At 36.5% G+C, this 17,153-nt stretch overlaps 1 protein-coding gene across 8 annotated transcripts in view; it reads right to left on the minus strand.

The window, feature by feature from the left end:
- Positions 1-15,767, minus strand: part of pard3bb (par-3 family cell polarity regulator beta b) — a 449,216-nt gene extending 433,449 nt beyond the window's left edge. For 2 of the 8 annotated variants that reach the window (XM_048193369.1, XM_048193368.1), the window contains exons 1-2: positions 10,411-10,702; positions 9,734-10,006 (exon numbers count right to left, since the gene is read on the minus strand). In XM_048193369.1, coding sequence (XP_048049326.1) covers positions 9,734-9,850 — 117 coding nt within the window. In that variant the 5' untranslated portion in view covers positions 9,851-10,006; positions 10,411-10,702. Of the gene's footprint in view, positions 1-9,733; positions 10,007-10,410; positions 10,703-15,740 lie in introns of those variants that run through there. The other 6 variants (XM_048193367.1, XM_048193365.1, XM_048193363.1 and 3 more) reach the window with 5 other exon arrangements.
- Between the last annotated feature and the right edge of the window lie 1,386 nt (positions 15,768-17,153).

Below are 17,153 nucleotides of genomic sequence, written 5' to 3' on the forward strand. Positions count from 1 at the left end.
TTACGTAACATTTCCATGTACTGAACTCTTGTTATTCAACTATGCCAAGGTAAATTCAATTTTTGAATCTAGGGCACCTTTAACGATTTTTTAAGTATAAAAAAATTAAGAGATGAGAAAGTATCATGAATTGACAACTCTTTATTTATTGGCAACAGCGCATTCCATTCCCTCGCTTAGACTTGATTAGGAACAGATTAGCAAATATGCTTGGCAAATATAGCATTCCTGTGAAATAAATAATTTAAAAAAATTTAAAGAAAAAAAAGTCTATCAACAGAAATCAAATGTAAAACGACACTGCATCGTCTTCACTGAATTAATTATATATAGATTAATCCTTCTAAATCTACTAAAGAGCAGTGAGTGATTTTCTCTTTGTCTTTTGTTATTTGATTAACATTAATGGGACAGACGGCAGCAGGAATATTATGCTGATGTCACTTTAAATCCTAATGCATGGATTTAATATACTGATACACATGCAACTTATTTCCCAACTGTTTATGTTCACTTAAGACATTGCCAATGATTTTTAAGCAAATACTCACCAAGCCGGGCATTTGACATATTTCTGTGTGTATTTGACTGTTTAGGAACCCAAAGCCCAAAGTTCACTTTGCTTGTCCATGTTCCACTCTGTCTCAGAGCGCGTGCACAGAAAGCCGCTTGAGGAACAGTATCACTTTAATGCAGTTGCCCAATCAATCTGAGCACCCTTACTAGGGTCATTGAATATTTGGGGCTTAGCCTAGACAAGGTGTATTTGGTTCCATGCTTTGTTTAAAAACTGGACTATTATACACTTTACATGTTACATTTGCAAGGTATCATTTTAATGAAGCAAATCTTTATCATTAGAGATAAGATATAAATGTCCCGTTACTGCTATTAGAGTGCCAAGAAAAATAATCCACTGCAATCTACAAACCAAAAAAAAAAAAAAAAAAAAAAAAAAAAAAAAAAACACACTAACTTGCTAATGTCCAAGCATTTAAAGCAGATCATCACAGGCAGTTTAATCTCAATCATCAAGCTTTCAGGTGTGATTAGATGAAGCTTTCAATAAACACCAGTAATTAAATAATTACCGATCTTAAAGGCTGAATTATGATTTACAGTAGAGACAGCACAAAGAAAAAAAACAAGGTTTTGTAAAAGTGATGTTTTGTCACTCAAACCAAAAGTTTGCTGTATTCCAATTGACCAATTCACTAATTTCTTGCTTGATTTCAAACTCACCCAGCTCTTTTCAGTTTCAAAACACATCGTATGAATTTCTATCCATCAAACACTCCAGCATGTAGGTATCTTTACAAAACACCCAAAGCAAGCTCAGCATGTCTGTTGCATGTCTATGGTAATTAAGGAGTACGCTTTAAGACACAGCAACCCAAATCATCCATGCGTGTTCAGCAAAACTTCCCAGCAAATATTGAATGTACTGGCACTGAATTCAAGCTTCATATGGCGTGGCAGAGCCATGAAGTTCGTGAAAGGTTCAAAGACCACACTGATTGATGAGGGTGTTAGTATTCCTGCAAACATAATGCTCCGTTTGTTCTGCATTTTGTGCTGAAAGCGCCAAGACGTGATTTGTGAAGCCTCCCTGCATTCATGAATAAATGCAACATTATGATTATTAACTCTATTAATGAAACTTCAAGGGAAACCTGAAGGACATTAGTTACCAGCAGCTCTGAATCATACAGTCTCACAGGGAAAAGAACCAAGTAATGAAAACAATCTATCACAAAGATCGATTATACCGCCTTCTCAGTACTGACAAACCATACTGCGGTACAACGCTTCCAATCATAAACACAAGTAAACCTAATATTACTGCGCTGCATAGTACTATTCATGAAGCTTATACCATTATATATCATTGTGTGAGAGTGTGTAAATCGTGTGTATGCTTGCATGGACCCTCTTCCTTTTATTCTGGCTATGGTTAGATCAACACCAAAATTTTGTGTTTGTTGCGATACCAACCACTGGTACTTTTTTAATCAATACTAAATCAGTATCTTTAGGCTAAAATAATGGGTCAATAACAAAAAAAAAAAAAAGAGTCTCCATGACTCCATGTTGGTTTCATTTTTTTTGAAAAACTTTTATACTTGTATAAAAGTTTTTCAAAACCATATGAAGCCAACATGAAAATAAGAAAAGTTTATTTAACAATGCTAAAAATGTCATGTGGTGTAAACATTAAGTAAAAATATTTTCTTTACACATTCAAAAATGTTTTTCAATAAATTCTGAAAGTAAGTTAAAGTTAAGAGGTATTTGACAAATGTTTTTTTTTTTTTTTATTAATGTTGTTGTATTTAAATTTATGGAATATACATATTCAACATTCATTAAATACAAAATACAACAAAAACAAAAATGTTATAAAATTCAAAAAGTTCTAGGTCCATCTCAGAAAACAAGTCCTTCAGAGTTTGTCCTGATCAAATAATTAATTCATAAATATTAATACATATCAGCTAGAGTTCCATCACATGATATTGTAGGAGACTTTTTGTTGTTTTGTTGTTTCTGCATGTTGGTTGCATCACATGACTTTGACAGACAAAGGTTTTTTTTCAAATATTAATCAGCATTAAAGCAGTTTGGTTAAAATATTTTTTCTAGTGCTATCAAATAAATTAATTGCATCTAACATAAGTTTAACATTTGTGTTTAAATTATGTGTGTGTCTATATTATTATATTTATATACATTGTAAACCTGAATAAGTTGGCAAAACTCAAAAAATGAGGCAATCGGTTGCCTCAATTTTTAAGTTAGGAATTCAAAGTTTAAGCAAGCAGAACTGGCAGATTTTTATTTTGTACTCATACATTTTAATTCTTAAAGGATTAGTTCACTTTCAAATAAAAAATTCCTGATAATTTACTCACCCCCATGTCATCCAAGATGTCCATGTCCTCCTTTCTTCAGTCGAAAAGAAATTAAGGTTTTTGATGAAAACATTCCAGACCAGACGGCCGTCTGTATTCTTCAAAAAGCTTACGCTGTCTGTCCTACACCTTCCCTATTCAACTTATGGAACGAACGCGGCGCCAGTTCTGTTTTTTTCCGTAAGTTGAATAGGGAAGGTGTAGGACATACAGCGTCAGCTTTTTAAAGAATACGGAAGGCGGTCAGGTGGAAGCACTTGCGAGAGGCGATCATTTGCGTTTTTTTTTTTTTTTTTGAAAATGACCGATCGTTTTGCTAGATAAAACCCTTATTCCTTGTCTGGTATCATTTAAAGTCCTTTGAAGTTGCACTGAAACTGTAATTTTGACCTTCAATTTTGACCTTCAACCATTTGGGGCCAATTGAAGTCCACTATAAGGAGAATAATCCTGGAATGTTTTCATCAAAAACCTTAATTTCTTTTCGACTGATGAAAGAAGGACATGGACCTCTTGGATGACATGGGGGTGAGTAAATTATCAGGAAATTTTTATTTGAAAGTGGACTAATGTTCATGTAACCTCAATGTGAACATTTTGATTAGTGTAAACTTAGCTAGCTATTACAAGCTAATTCAGAAAATGCTAACTTGCTAAGTTAACATGTAAAAAATAGCATGGAATAGCAAAAACCCACATTAACAGAAACTCTTCTAAATTAGCATAACAAAACATTAATCACTACTAAATCTACCACTTAACAGTAATCTTGCACAAAAAAAAACTTATAAAACTTAATTTTAGCATTTACTCTCCCTTTCAAGTTCCATGGGCAAAGCATGCTGGGAAATAGAAATCCCAGCCCAGTTTCAGCTAAACTTCAGTTTGTCTGAATTAAAATAAATAAAGTTTGAAACAAAAAAACAATGAAACAGTTCAGTTTACTTAAAATATATCAGTTCTGTGAACTTGAAAGAAAAAGAAAGTGCTAAATGTTCATAAAAGTTAATTTGACTGAACTAATTTGTTTAATTTAAGTTTGTCCTACTCAAACCAATTAATTATTTTGAGGGTTAGGTTTTACAGTGTATATTTTATGTTTGTGTACACACACATATTATGTACACACAAACATTTACGTTAGATGCGATTAATTGCGATTAATCGATTTGACAGCATTTGGGTGACAGCATTTTTTTCAAATTCAGACATTAAAAACACGATAATCACAGGTGTAATTCACTGTATGGATAAATTACATTTGATGTATATTTTTGAATAAACTAAAAGATCCAGACCAACAAAATTAGCATAATGTCATTGTCCCAAAAGGTGCTTTCACATTTACAGTTTCTCAGCGAAATTTCAAAATCCAGTCATTCCAATAGGTCTCCACACGAATGGGAGTTTCACGTGAGGGTGAAAAATCGAGATCGGAAAGCTTTCACAATCTTGTGAATCAAAATTTAATCGAATCGTGAAAGCCTTAATACCCAGCTTTAATATTTAGTACCGTGCAACACTACTTGTGACCCTGACCGACTACTGACTGATCAAAGAAACTCTCCAGGGGCCTAACAACAGACATTCACCCTGGCCTAGAAATGAGGCCCCAGAGACAGCAGCCAATCAGGATCCCCCAAACAGCTCCATCCATCCTCACAGATGCCTCATGTGCGTCACCAGCCCACGCGTCTATTCCCCTGAGACCAACAGCCAATAACACTGAGCTGATGGGAATAACAAACACACAAATAAAGGCTAGGCACGCACATATACGTGTCTGAGTTAAAGGACGCGCCCACCCGAAATAAAAAAATCATCTGAGCTTAGCTCGACACGCAGCGGCCCCTAAGAGTAAATGCCGGTTAAGATCTCGCACACCGATTGCATACTAAAACCAAGCAATACCTCGATCCAACTGGCAATCTCTAGTCAGAGCCCTGACCTGCCAAATCCATCGCATGATATTACGGTCTGATACGAGACAGGGTGCGATACGAGGCCACCACCACCCCGGGACTGATCACGGTACAAAACTCAAAGACCGTCTCCCATCAGTCAAATTGACCACTCTAAAGACAAAGCAATAACGCAGTAAATTGTAAGGCGAGGAAGTCGCGCAGCAATCTACGGGCTCATTTGGGGCCAGCGGCTCCTGGAGCGATGCAGGATGAAAAGCTTGTTGTTTATTAGGAGCCCGTCTAAACTCTAATGTGTCGGGAGAGAGCTGAATCCACGTACGCGTCGGCCAATGGGGGATCCTTGAGAGCCGGTTAAAATGGGTGCCACTCAAACTGATGTACTATTTAAATAATGAATCTCAAGCAGCAATGAGAGAGATATCTGATGAGGGGGCAGAGGGTCAGCGCTCAGGGGGGAGAACGCCTGCCACATTTTAACTCTGATTTGCATTTATCACATAGAAAAATTGGACAAGGCACATCTGCCCCCGACTTCATAAAATCAGTTTTGCGGATTCCTGTCATCAGAGAAAGGCACTTATGAACCCTTTTAAATTTTACAATAATAAGAGTGAAGGTCGACATTTCAGCTCCCGTCAGGCTCGGAGCACGTGATTTTGACTAACAGGTTTGAAATTAATGAATAAGGTCTTTATAGTTCACTCAATCCCGTAAGGTAAAGCATACATTTTTGATCATCCTCTAATTAAATGTAAAACCAAATATTAAAAATTACATAATGTAGCATGTGGTAATCCCACTGTGATTTTAGCTGTACTGTTAAATTACGACTTAATTAGCCGACGCTAAATCAAATCTCAGAATTAGTATTAACCTTTATAAAGATGAACAAGATGTGAAACAAAACACACTAGGCCTGAAGAAATAGTTCACCCAAAAATGAATCTTCTATCATCATTTACTCATGTCATTCTTTGCCTTTTCTTTTTATTCAGTCTTGCGAACTGGTTACCCATTTTCATGAACAAGCTGGACATTTTTGAAAGAAATTAATAGTTTTATTCAGCAAGGATGCATTAAATTGATTGAAAGTGACAGTGACAGTGCTTGACGCTTACTTTTTGTCCCCAAGGAGCACGCATGCTACTAAGGTGAAAATTTTAGGGGACAAAGGCACAAAGACAAAACTTTAAACCTATACAAAACTATAAAACTATATTTAAAGGTCCCGTTTTTCGTGTTTTTTTGAAGCTTTGATTGTGTTTATAGTGTGCAATATAACATGTGTTTATGTTTCGCGTGTAAAAAAACACAGTATTTTTCACATAATTTACTTATCTGTATACCGCTGTTTCCACTGTCATAAAAACGGGCTGATGACTTCCTTGTTCTATGAAGTCCCTCCTTCAGAAATACGTAACGAGTTCTGATTGTGCCAGCGGTTCCTGTGTTGTGATTCGACAGCAGCTTAGCGAACCTTGCCCGGAAAGGTCACGCCTCTTACCATAACGTGGAGATGCACGCGCTCAGTGTTATCGTAAACATGTCTTTAATTTTACCCTATCAATTTGAGCCGGAATCAGACCCGGTGATTGGACTGCGGGATGAAAATAACAGCGTTTCGACGACATGGCGACAAACACACTCTACAAACGCAACTCTTGTGTATTCCTGTGGGCAGAGGTTAGTCAAAAACTGTTTTAGTGACGTCATTAAAGAAGGAAGTAGAGGGATGTAGTCCAAACTGGCCGTTCGATGTAGGCGACTTCTGTTAAATAAAATATCTCGCTTGGCATTGAACTTTGAGCTTTAAAATTTTACAGATTTTATTTATACTCTAACAACAACATTACACACTAACTAAAGTTTGAAACATGGGATCACGAAGAACGGGACCTTTAATAATTGTGTACTTATTTATAAGGTCTACTTTAAACCTTTACTCACTGTCTCTGTCTTTATGAGCGATATCACACGAGTAGCCATGCAATATGGCTGTATAACAGCACGGCAGTGATTCGGCCGTAGGTAATCACAGCGTGCTGATATACAGCCATATCGCAGGTCTTCGAGTGTGATATTGCGTTTATACAACAGTTCGACAGCACGAGTTTGTAAATAAATAAGAAATAACAAATTTAAAACACTCTTTTGTGCAGAACTACTTCCTTCCGCCACAGATTCAAATCTCAAGTTGACATTTTGACCAAACCTTGGTTACTAATTCTAAAACGTCACTTTAGAATGTTGAGTCCCTCCATTGAAACTCATTGTATTTTGTACAGTATTAGAGAGAGAGAGAGAGAGAGAGAGAGAGAGAGAGAGAGATCACCTGAGCGAGCATTACCTGTGTCTGATATAACATTCATTCTTCAGGTCAATGTCCATAATATTATATCCATTATAAAAATAAGTTTGAATGTCCGCTGAGGGAAGAGATCTTTGTATTTGTCCTTTTAACAGTTGAGGAAATTTTCCATAGCAGTGCTAAAACAGCGCCCTTTGTTTGTAAATGTCCCTTTCAATTTAAAAGTCTCTTGCGACTGACCACGTGCATCAGTGAGCCTCGGCCGCCCATGACCCTGTCGCCGGTTCACCACTGTTCCTTCCTTGGACCACTGCAGACCGGGAACGCCCCACAAGAGCTGCAGTTTTGAAGATGCTCTGACCCAGTCGTTTCTGTCACAGTTTGGCTCTTGTCAAGCTTGCTTAAATCTTAAATCATTTTTCCTGCTTCTAACACATTAACTTTGAGGACAAAATATATGCTGCCCAATATATCCCACCCACTAACAGGTGCCGCGATGAAGAGATAATCAGTGTTATTCACTTCACCTGTACACAGTGGTCATAATGTTATGCCTGATCGGTGTATATACGATTTGATATTTACATATGATATAATATGATATTATATACATATATATTTATACACACACATATATGCGCATATGCGTATATGTGAGTGAAATGCTTGCTGAAAAACTTTAATATTGTTAAAAAAGATTTCCATTTCAAATTAATGTTTTTTTTCACTATTTCCAGAAAAATATAACCAACTTTTTTTTTAAAAATTGATAATAATAAAAAGAAGAAATGTTACTTGATCACCAAATCAGCATATTAGAATGATTTCTGAAGGATCATGTGACTGAAGACTGGAGTAATAATGCTGAAAATTACGTTACATTTTAAAATATATTTAAAATATATCAAACTACAAAACAGTTATTTGAAATTGTAATAATATTTCAAACTAGATAAAAAAAAGTTTGTCAAGACAAACTTTAAGCTGGCTTGAAAAAGCCGCTCCAGAAAGATTGAAGCAGTTTTAAAAGTTTTCAGTTTGAAAGTTTCAGTTTTAGTTTAGCAATTTTGATAGAGTACTAGGGTGCTCTGTGTGGTTGCTAAGGTGTTGCTATGTGGTTGCTAGGGTACTCGGGGGTTGTTGCTAGGGTGTTGATATGCGGTTGCTAGGGTACTCGGGATGGTTGCTAAGGTATTCTGGGTGGTGGCTAGGGTGTTGCTATGCGGTTGCTAAGGTACTTGGGGTGGACGCTAGGGTGTTGCTATGTGGTTGCTAGGGTACTCAGGGTGGTCGCTATGGTGTTGCTATGCGGTTGCTAGGGTACTCGGGTACTCGGGGTGGTTCATAGGGTGTTGCTATGTGGTTGCTAGGGTACTCGGGGTGGTTGCTAGAATGTTGCCAGGGTGATTTGTGTGGTTGCTAGGCAGTTTGATAAATAGATTTAGTTTGATAGATAGAGTTGGAGTTTGAACAGTCTTGGCTCATTTGAACATTCCGTCAATGAAAGTCAATGGGATTTTTCCGAGCTTTTTTGACTTTTTCAAGCCAACTTAAATATTACTGTTTTTATTTAATTTAAAGGTCCTGTTCTTCGTGATCCCATGTTTCAAACTTTAGTTAGTGTGTAATGTTGTTGTTAGAGTATAAATAAAATCTGTAAAATTTTAAAGCTCAAAGTTCAAAGCCAAGCGAGATATTTTATTTAACAGAAGTCGCCTACATCGAACGGCCAGTTTGGACTACATCCCTCTACTTCCTTCTTTAATGACGTCACTAAAACAGTTTTTTGACTAACCTCCGCCCACAGGAATACACAAGAGTTGCGTTTGTAGAGTGTGTTTGTCGCCATGTCGTCGAAACGCTGTTATTTTCATCCCGCAGTCCAATCACCGGGTCTGATTCCGGCTCAAATTGATAGGGTAAAATTAAAGACATGTTTACAATAACACTGAGCGCGTGCATCTCCACGTTATGGTAAGAGGCGTGACCTTTCCGGGCAAGATGCGCAAAACTGCTGTCGAATCACAACACAGGAACCGCTGGCACAATCAGAACTCGTTACGTATTTCTGAAGGAGGGACTTCATAGAACAAGGAAGTCATCAGCCCGTTTTTATGACAGTGGAAACAGCGGTATACAGATAAGTAAATTATGTGAAAAATACTGTGTTTTTTTTACACGCGAAACATGAGCACATGTTATATTGCACACTATAAACACAATCAAAGCTTCAAAAAACCACGAAAAACGGGACCTTTAATTATTTTTTATGGTTTTTAAATGGCGCCTTGCTGAGCATAAGAGACTTCTTTCAAAAACATTTTTTAAAAAAACTTTTGAAAGGTAGTGTATATTATTTTTTTATCTGTCAAAGTGATGGTAAAGCATTTTGAATTATACATTTTTGGTTATCCTCTTATTTTATGTACATTGAAAATTGAAGAGCTGCATAAACATTTCGCTAAACATCTCCTTTTGTGTTCCATGGAATATAGCAAATCGTGCAAGTATGAAACAAGATGAGGATGAAAAAATATGGGGGGTTGGGTTCTATCCCTTTATATCCCTGATAATAATGCTTTACTCACCTGCTCCAGTAGTTTTCTGTATCTCTGGGTGGCTTGCTGGATGAGATCCCGCACTGTCCATCCTTCCTTACATGGGACAACAACGCCAGTCCTTCCAAAACTCACTGTCACTTTCATGTTTAATCCAGAAAGAGGACAATCAATCCAGATGTGTCCCTAAATAAACTCGAACAGCAGCAGCAGCAGCAGCAGGTGTGTGTGCTTGTGTATCTTCAGCCAGGCTGCACACTGCTTTTCTGCATCAAACTTTACAGCATCAAAGATGGCATGATACTACACAAAGAAAAACAAATAAACACTGCAAGTAAAACAAATGAAGTCAGATGTTTACTAAATAGAAAACTGTGTTTACTAAACTGTTTAATAAAACAGCATGTTGATGATTGGGTAGACACTGTGCGTTGCATAGCAACAGCTGGTGGGAAAGTTAGACACTAATAACGATAAATACATTTTCGGACAGGTTTTATTATTACAGTTAGAGATGAGGTTTGTTAGTGTCCCGTTGACTTGCTGAACTCAGATGGCTAACTGGTTAGCTCTGATGATAACACTTTCACTTTTTAAACTCATCACAAACTCTTAAAAAAAGAAAATGCACCGAAATCAAACGTTAAACGCGTATAAAATACGTTTGCGTGTATTTCGATTTCATATCAAACCTGTTTTGCACTTACTTGGCATAAAAAATATGGAGAGGAGAGCAGGTTAGCGGCAAAAAACTTTGGCGACGTGTTGTTGAATACCCTCACAAATCATGCAGTTATGCTGTCTTTACACAATTACCCACTTTCTCGATGATCCACGGGACAAAAGAGCATTTACTAAAGACGCTGAGCATGTGTGGATGGCGTTTGCATCAGTATTTTGCCCGGATGGAGTTGCGTGTCTTGCGCCATTCCTAAAGTTCCCGAGCAGCCTCCAGCAGTGTTATCCCAACATACAGAGCGGGGACGCACAACTTTATTAAAGGGCCAGAACACATCTGCACATGGACCACTGCGCGACACAACGCTCATCATGCTGTATATGCTAACTACTGTTACAATACCAAAATACACATTTCACATATTTGCCTATATCACTATGAGCTCTAATTAAAGGTAACCATGAGCCATATCCTAATTATGTTTATACTAACAAATAAATAAAATAAGGATAAATGAATAAGATCTTGTCTTCTGATTACGCCATATTAAAGTCACCATGATTTTTTTTTTTTTTTTCGGAATATTATAGTATTTAGGCTATTATAAATGGTTTATCCGTGCACATTCATCGTAATCTTTAATCAAAATAACTTCCCTTCCCTCTTGCAGCCATCTCTTCTCTTCTCTGATGACGTTTCTCGACAAAAAAGGCAGCATTAAACTCTCGTTAGGCAGTTTATTTCCACTTTTAGAGCATTATTTTCATTTTTAATGAAAATAAATGTCTTTCTGATGTGATATGTGAAAATGGAGAAGAGCGAGCTCGGCAAAAGGTGGATTCGAACCCGCGTCGATCGCGTTAAAAGCAGGTCCGTGCCACTGAAGACATTGAATTGAATGTCTTTTGCCCTGTTCAAATACCCACACTTGCGGTCTTTTACTCACCCTCATGTCGTTCTACACCCGTAAGACCTTCGTTCATCTTCGGAACACAAATTAAGATATTTTTGATGAAATCTGATGGCTTAGTGAGGCCCCTATTGAGAGCCATTCAAACTCTCAAGGTCCATAAAGGTACTAAAAACATATTTGAAACAGTTCATGTGAGTACAGTGGTTCTATCTTAATATTATAAAGCGTCAAGAATACTTTTTGTGTGCCAAAAAACAAAATAATGACTTTTCAACAATATCTATGGGCCAGTTTCAAAACACTGCTTCATGAAGCTTCTGAGCTTTATGAATCTTTTGTTTCGAATTAGTGATTCGGATCTCCTATCAAACGGCTAAACTGCTGAAATCACGTGACTTTGGCGCTCCGATTCACTGATTCGATTCGTAAAGCTCTGAAGCAGTGTTTTGAAATCGGCCCATATAGATATTGTTGAAAAGTCATTATTTTGGGGGGGTTTTTTGGTGCACAAAAGTATTCTTGTCACTTTATAATATTAAGATAAAACCAGTGAACTCACATGAACTGATTTAAATATGTTTTTAGTACCTTTATGGACCTTGAGAGTTTGAATGGCTTTGCTCTCAATAGAGGACTCACTGAGCCATCGGATTTCATCAACAATATCTTAATTTGTGTTCTGAAGATGAACAAAGGTCTTACGGATGTAGAACGACATGAGGGTGAGTAATAAATGACATTATTTTCATTTTTGGGTGAACTAACCCTTGAAGACTGCAAGTGTGTGTAGAACTTTTGATTACCCGGTGGGACACACTTAGTCTTGCAAAAAATGCAAGCGTTTACAGCGCTTTTTTAAAAAATTATAGTTTTCAATACTTTGCATTTTAAAATAAACATTTAAATGGTGGTCGCTATGTAACTAATAGAAGACACAATTTTAAAATTGTGGTGCTTCTTTAAGTGATAAAAAGCAGTTGCAAATGTACAAAATACACATAGCCTACTCATCTTTGTATCAATATAGCCTAATGTGCAATACCAAATTATATGTAATATATAATTCATTTAACTTGCAGTCGAATGTTTTCCTTGACATCTCGCGATTTCGGGGCATGCAAGTTCCCGAACATAATGCATGATGGGATACGCTTAGTGTGGGTTTAGTGTGCATTAAGGGCACTGCACTTTTTAAGACATGGGACAGTCTTGCGCACTTACTTCCTGTTGCTCAACTGTCTTAGGTCTTCTTTGTCGCATCTTCCTCTTTATGATGCGGCAAATGTTTTCTATGGGTGAAAGATCTGGACTGCAGACTGGCCATTTCAGTACCCGGATCCTTCTTCAGCGAAGCCATGATGTTGTAATTGATGCAGTATGTGGTCTGGCATTGTCATGTTGGAAAATGTAAGGTCTTCCCTGAAAGAGACGACGTCTGGATGGGAGCATATGTTGTTCTAGAACTTGGATATACCTTTCAGCATTGATGGTGCCTTTCCAGATGTGTAAGCTGCCCATGCCACACGCACTCATGTAACCCCATACCATCTGAACTGAGCACTGATAACAACTTGGGTTGTCCTTGTCCTCTTTAGTCCGGATGACATGGTGTCCCAATTTTCCAAAAAGAACTTCAAATTTTGATTCGTCTGACCACAGAACAGTTTTCCACTTTGCCACAGTCCATTTTAAATGAGCCTTGCCCCAGAGAAAACGACTGCGCTTCTGGATCATGTTTAGATATGGCTTCTTTTTTGACCTATAGAGTTTTAGCCGGCAACGGCGAATGGCACGGTGGATTGTGTTCACTGACAATGTTTTCTGGAAGTATTCCTGAGCCCATGTTGTGATTTCCATTACAGTAGCATTCCTGTATGTGATGCAGTGCCGTCTAAGGGCCCGAAGATCACGGGCATCCAGTATGGTTTTCCGGCCTTGACCCTTACGCACAGAGATTGTTCCAGATTCTCTGAATCTTTGGATGATGTTATGCACTGTAGATGATGACAATTTTTCTCTGAGAAACTCCTTTCTGATATTGCACCACTATTTTTCTCCACAGCATTGGGGGAATCGGTGATCCTCTGCCCATTTTGACTTCTGAGAGACACTGCCACTCTGAGAGGCTCTTTTTATACCCATTCATGTTGCCAATTGACCTAATAAGTTGCAAATTGGTCCTCCAGCTGTTCCTTATATGTACATTTAACTTTTCCGGCCTCTTATTGCTACCTGTCCCAACTTTTTTGGAATGTGTAGCATGATATTGCAAAATGTCTCACTTTCAACATTTGATATGTTATCTATATTCTATTGTGAATAAAATATAAGTTTATGAGATTTGTAAATTATTGCTTTCCTTTTTTATTCACAATTTGTACAGTGTCCCAACTTTTTTGGAATCAGGTTTGTAAATTTTAGGGTTAGTGATGTCACTAACCAGTGAAGAAGCTTGTTGTAGTCCCTACCAGCCGTTTGTTGTAGTCCTTAAACAGAGAATTCTTTAAAATAAATTATCTCCCTTTGCATTGAACTTTGAGCATCGTAACTTTGCAGATGTTGTTTATGCTCAAACAGCAACATTATACACTAAAGTTAAAAAAGTGAAATCATAATCAAACACCCCTTTAAATAAATTTGTTCAATTTATTAATTGTAATATTCTGATTTCTACAGAAATCTATCTGTCCTTCCTTCTGTCTATCCATTCATCTATGGTTTCATCCATCCTTCTGTCCATCCATCTGTCTGTGTGTTGATTCCTCTCTGCTGGAGAGGAATACTGGGGAAAGGGGAACACACTCACTCTCATAAGCGATAAACACTGTATGCTGATAGATCAGTGTAACACAGTATAATATCTGTTTTCTGGGTCATGAAATAAAACTTTCACTTGAAAAACTTTCAATTGCTAATGAGACCCTGAAGTGAATGCAGAAAACTTTGAGGTTGGTGCTGAATAATTAAAATGTGTCCAATGAAATAATAATATGTAATGCAGACATAATATTAGCTTGAGAAATAGATTTCATGAAAGAAGAATCAATGATAATTGTTAGACACCGGGGGCAGGTGCACCTGGAGCTTACAATATTTTATTGAACCTTGATGTTATGCAAGAGTTAGTTATTACAATACGAGGTGCAAGAATATCTGGGCTACATGTTTTAATTGTGCAAATCAATTAATTGAGCAGCCTGTGTTTTCTGCAGAGATTCTCCGTTCTTTAGGGGAATTATACTATCAGCTTTGCACATGATTACACCATCAGCACATTTTATTTTTAGATGCAAAACAAGCCAAGATCCCGAGATAATAGTATTCTACAAAAACAATTTTCATTCCATTGTGATTCGATTATAAACACAGCCCTCATTTATTTATTTGCTGGAGTAAGATGGTTGAAAAGGTTTGTTCTGTTTCTGCCTCTACCCATCACTCATTTCTTTACAGCAGTCAAACAGCACCTTATCCTGTGTTAACAAAACCACAAAACAGCCCTTTCCTCTGCTCTTTTTCACTAACTCTGTCTCCATGGCACTCAAGGAGCAAAACATTAAAGTAAAGGTTAGTGTTACAGCGTTGCTATTTAGGATTACAGGATTATAGATAGTGCTACTTATAGAAATAAGATCTGGTCTAATTTTGTATGCATATAAAAAGCCTGCATGATTTTATGCATATCAAAAAGCATTAGACATTTGATTACCGGACAGTTCACCCAGACAGACCTGGGGTTAATTGCTGTGCTTAAAGACATATTTTAAATTCTGCCATTATTCATTATTCATCATGTAACTCTAAACTGTGATTTTTTTCCCCTGTGGAACACAAAATGATTTTTTTTAATGTATGCAGTTTAATGCATGCAATTTAAACGGCTAAATTTCTTTGTTGATGCATCATAGTTTATTCATTTATTTATTTGGTGCTTGTCCCAATTAATCTGAATTCACTCCTGTGTAATATATATATATCTATCTATATATATCTATCTATATATATATATATATATATATATATATGGGTCATTAAGGTTTTTAAAAGTAAAAAAAAAAACATGGAGATATAATTAATTTTGAAGTTTCATTAAGTGTTAATGAGATTATGTTTTTATAATCAATTATCACTGCACCTGTCATTTTTTACAAAATGGACAAAATTTGTCACCAAAAAAGTAATTTGGTTTAATCAAAATTTTGGTTTTACCGAATGACACATTTGGTTATAGTGAATATATTTTTGGTTATAGATATTTTCCAACAATGCTAACAGTCTGATATCTAGCTAGCTAGCAAACAGATAATCAAACATTTTATATTTAGTACAAGTTTTTAAAATATTACAACATTTTCCATGTTTTATAGCAGTTGTACCGAATGACCTGATGTTTTGGAGCAAGTGAAAACATGAATTTTTTAAATAGTTAAGAGAGAGTTAGTTACTTTGCTTCATGACCATGTGGTCCTTTGCAGGTCTCTGAATGATGTCACATCCTGTCACATGATATTGACCTTGATCCAAAATGGTCCCTTTATATTGGTTACTCTGAATGACATCAATGAAATTCATTTTTCCAGACATTCTTTCTCATAACAAAGCAACGACTTCTACACATAATTTTAATACCATGTTGCACTGTTGATATATGATGTTATAAAATATAAAGTAAAGATATATCCATTTATTACATTTTAAGATATTTTAGTCACAAATGAAATGTCTGTATTGGCCTTTGGATGGTTAAACTGAATGACCTTTTGACACTTCAAAATCTTTAAAATAGCTTTATATGTAGCAAAATATAATTAACCTTTTGGATTGAATAAAAGAGATCTAGCTGTACTACCTGATGTCATATCTTTGTTTTTTATTATTATTAAGGCCTTTGGACAAAAAAAAAAAAGACTTGTCTCGTCATTGACCCATAAATACGTGTATATATATATATATATATATATATATATATATATATATATATATATATATTCACACACATATACAAAGCAATTACTAAAAAAACATTTGCACACAAGGCATGTCATGTAGAATGTTGAGTATGTGAATGAACATACATATAATTCAAAAGCAGTTATTTTTATTGATATCAGAAGTCACTGAAAATAATCAGTGTAATTTCATTACAATGACACTTCCTATCGACTGTGTGGCATAATAGGCTGCTTTTAGACCTGATATGCAAATTTGACCTCCTATTTGTATGCAAATTACCTGTGTATATTTGCCATTGGCAAGCAATGTGTTTACAATGGATGGATGTGCAGTATCACTATCAATTTACAGTATTAGCAAACGGTTATGTCTATACCATTGAATAAATGTGCCAATCAGATGACTCACACACCTGCCTTAACAAAAAACACAGTGCGATAAGTGAGGTCAGGTGTTAAGCAAATACAATCTCAAATTTAAAGCAAAGCATCTCAAACGAAACCATAACAAATATTCATAAAATTGAGCTTATGTGTTATGCAGTTGAGAGGCTGCATTATCATCCAGAGAATCTATAATGTAAGGTGTGATTTACATGTGTGGTAGGTCTGCATGGCTGCTTGTCTATACCTGACCCCTGCAGATCCACAGCCTAGTGTAAATGCACTCCCACTGTTCGGCAGAGGCAGCGAGAACAAATCAATGTGTCTGTACAACATGTCCAAACTGAGGAGTTGCAACGGGGGGTTATCGTCACCGAAGACTTCCCACTGAAACATTAGATTTTCTCCTTTAATTTCCAGTTATGTAGCATTTTTAAACTAACCAACATCCATCTTTCCCCGGGATTGCCCATTCAATAGAAAATGGCTTAATTAACCACATGGTGGGGGGAGAAGACACAA

Source organism: Megalobrama amblycephala, linkage group LG6 (genome assembly GCF_018812025.1).
Source record: "Megalobrama amblycephala isolate DHTTF-2021 linkage group LG6, ASM1881202v1, whole genome shotgun sequence".
In the NCBI taxonomy this organism is placed as follows: Eukaryota; Metazoa; Chordata; class Actinopteri; order Cypriniformes; family Xenocyprididae; genus Megalobrama; species Megalobrama amblycephala.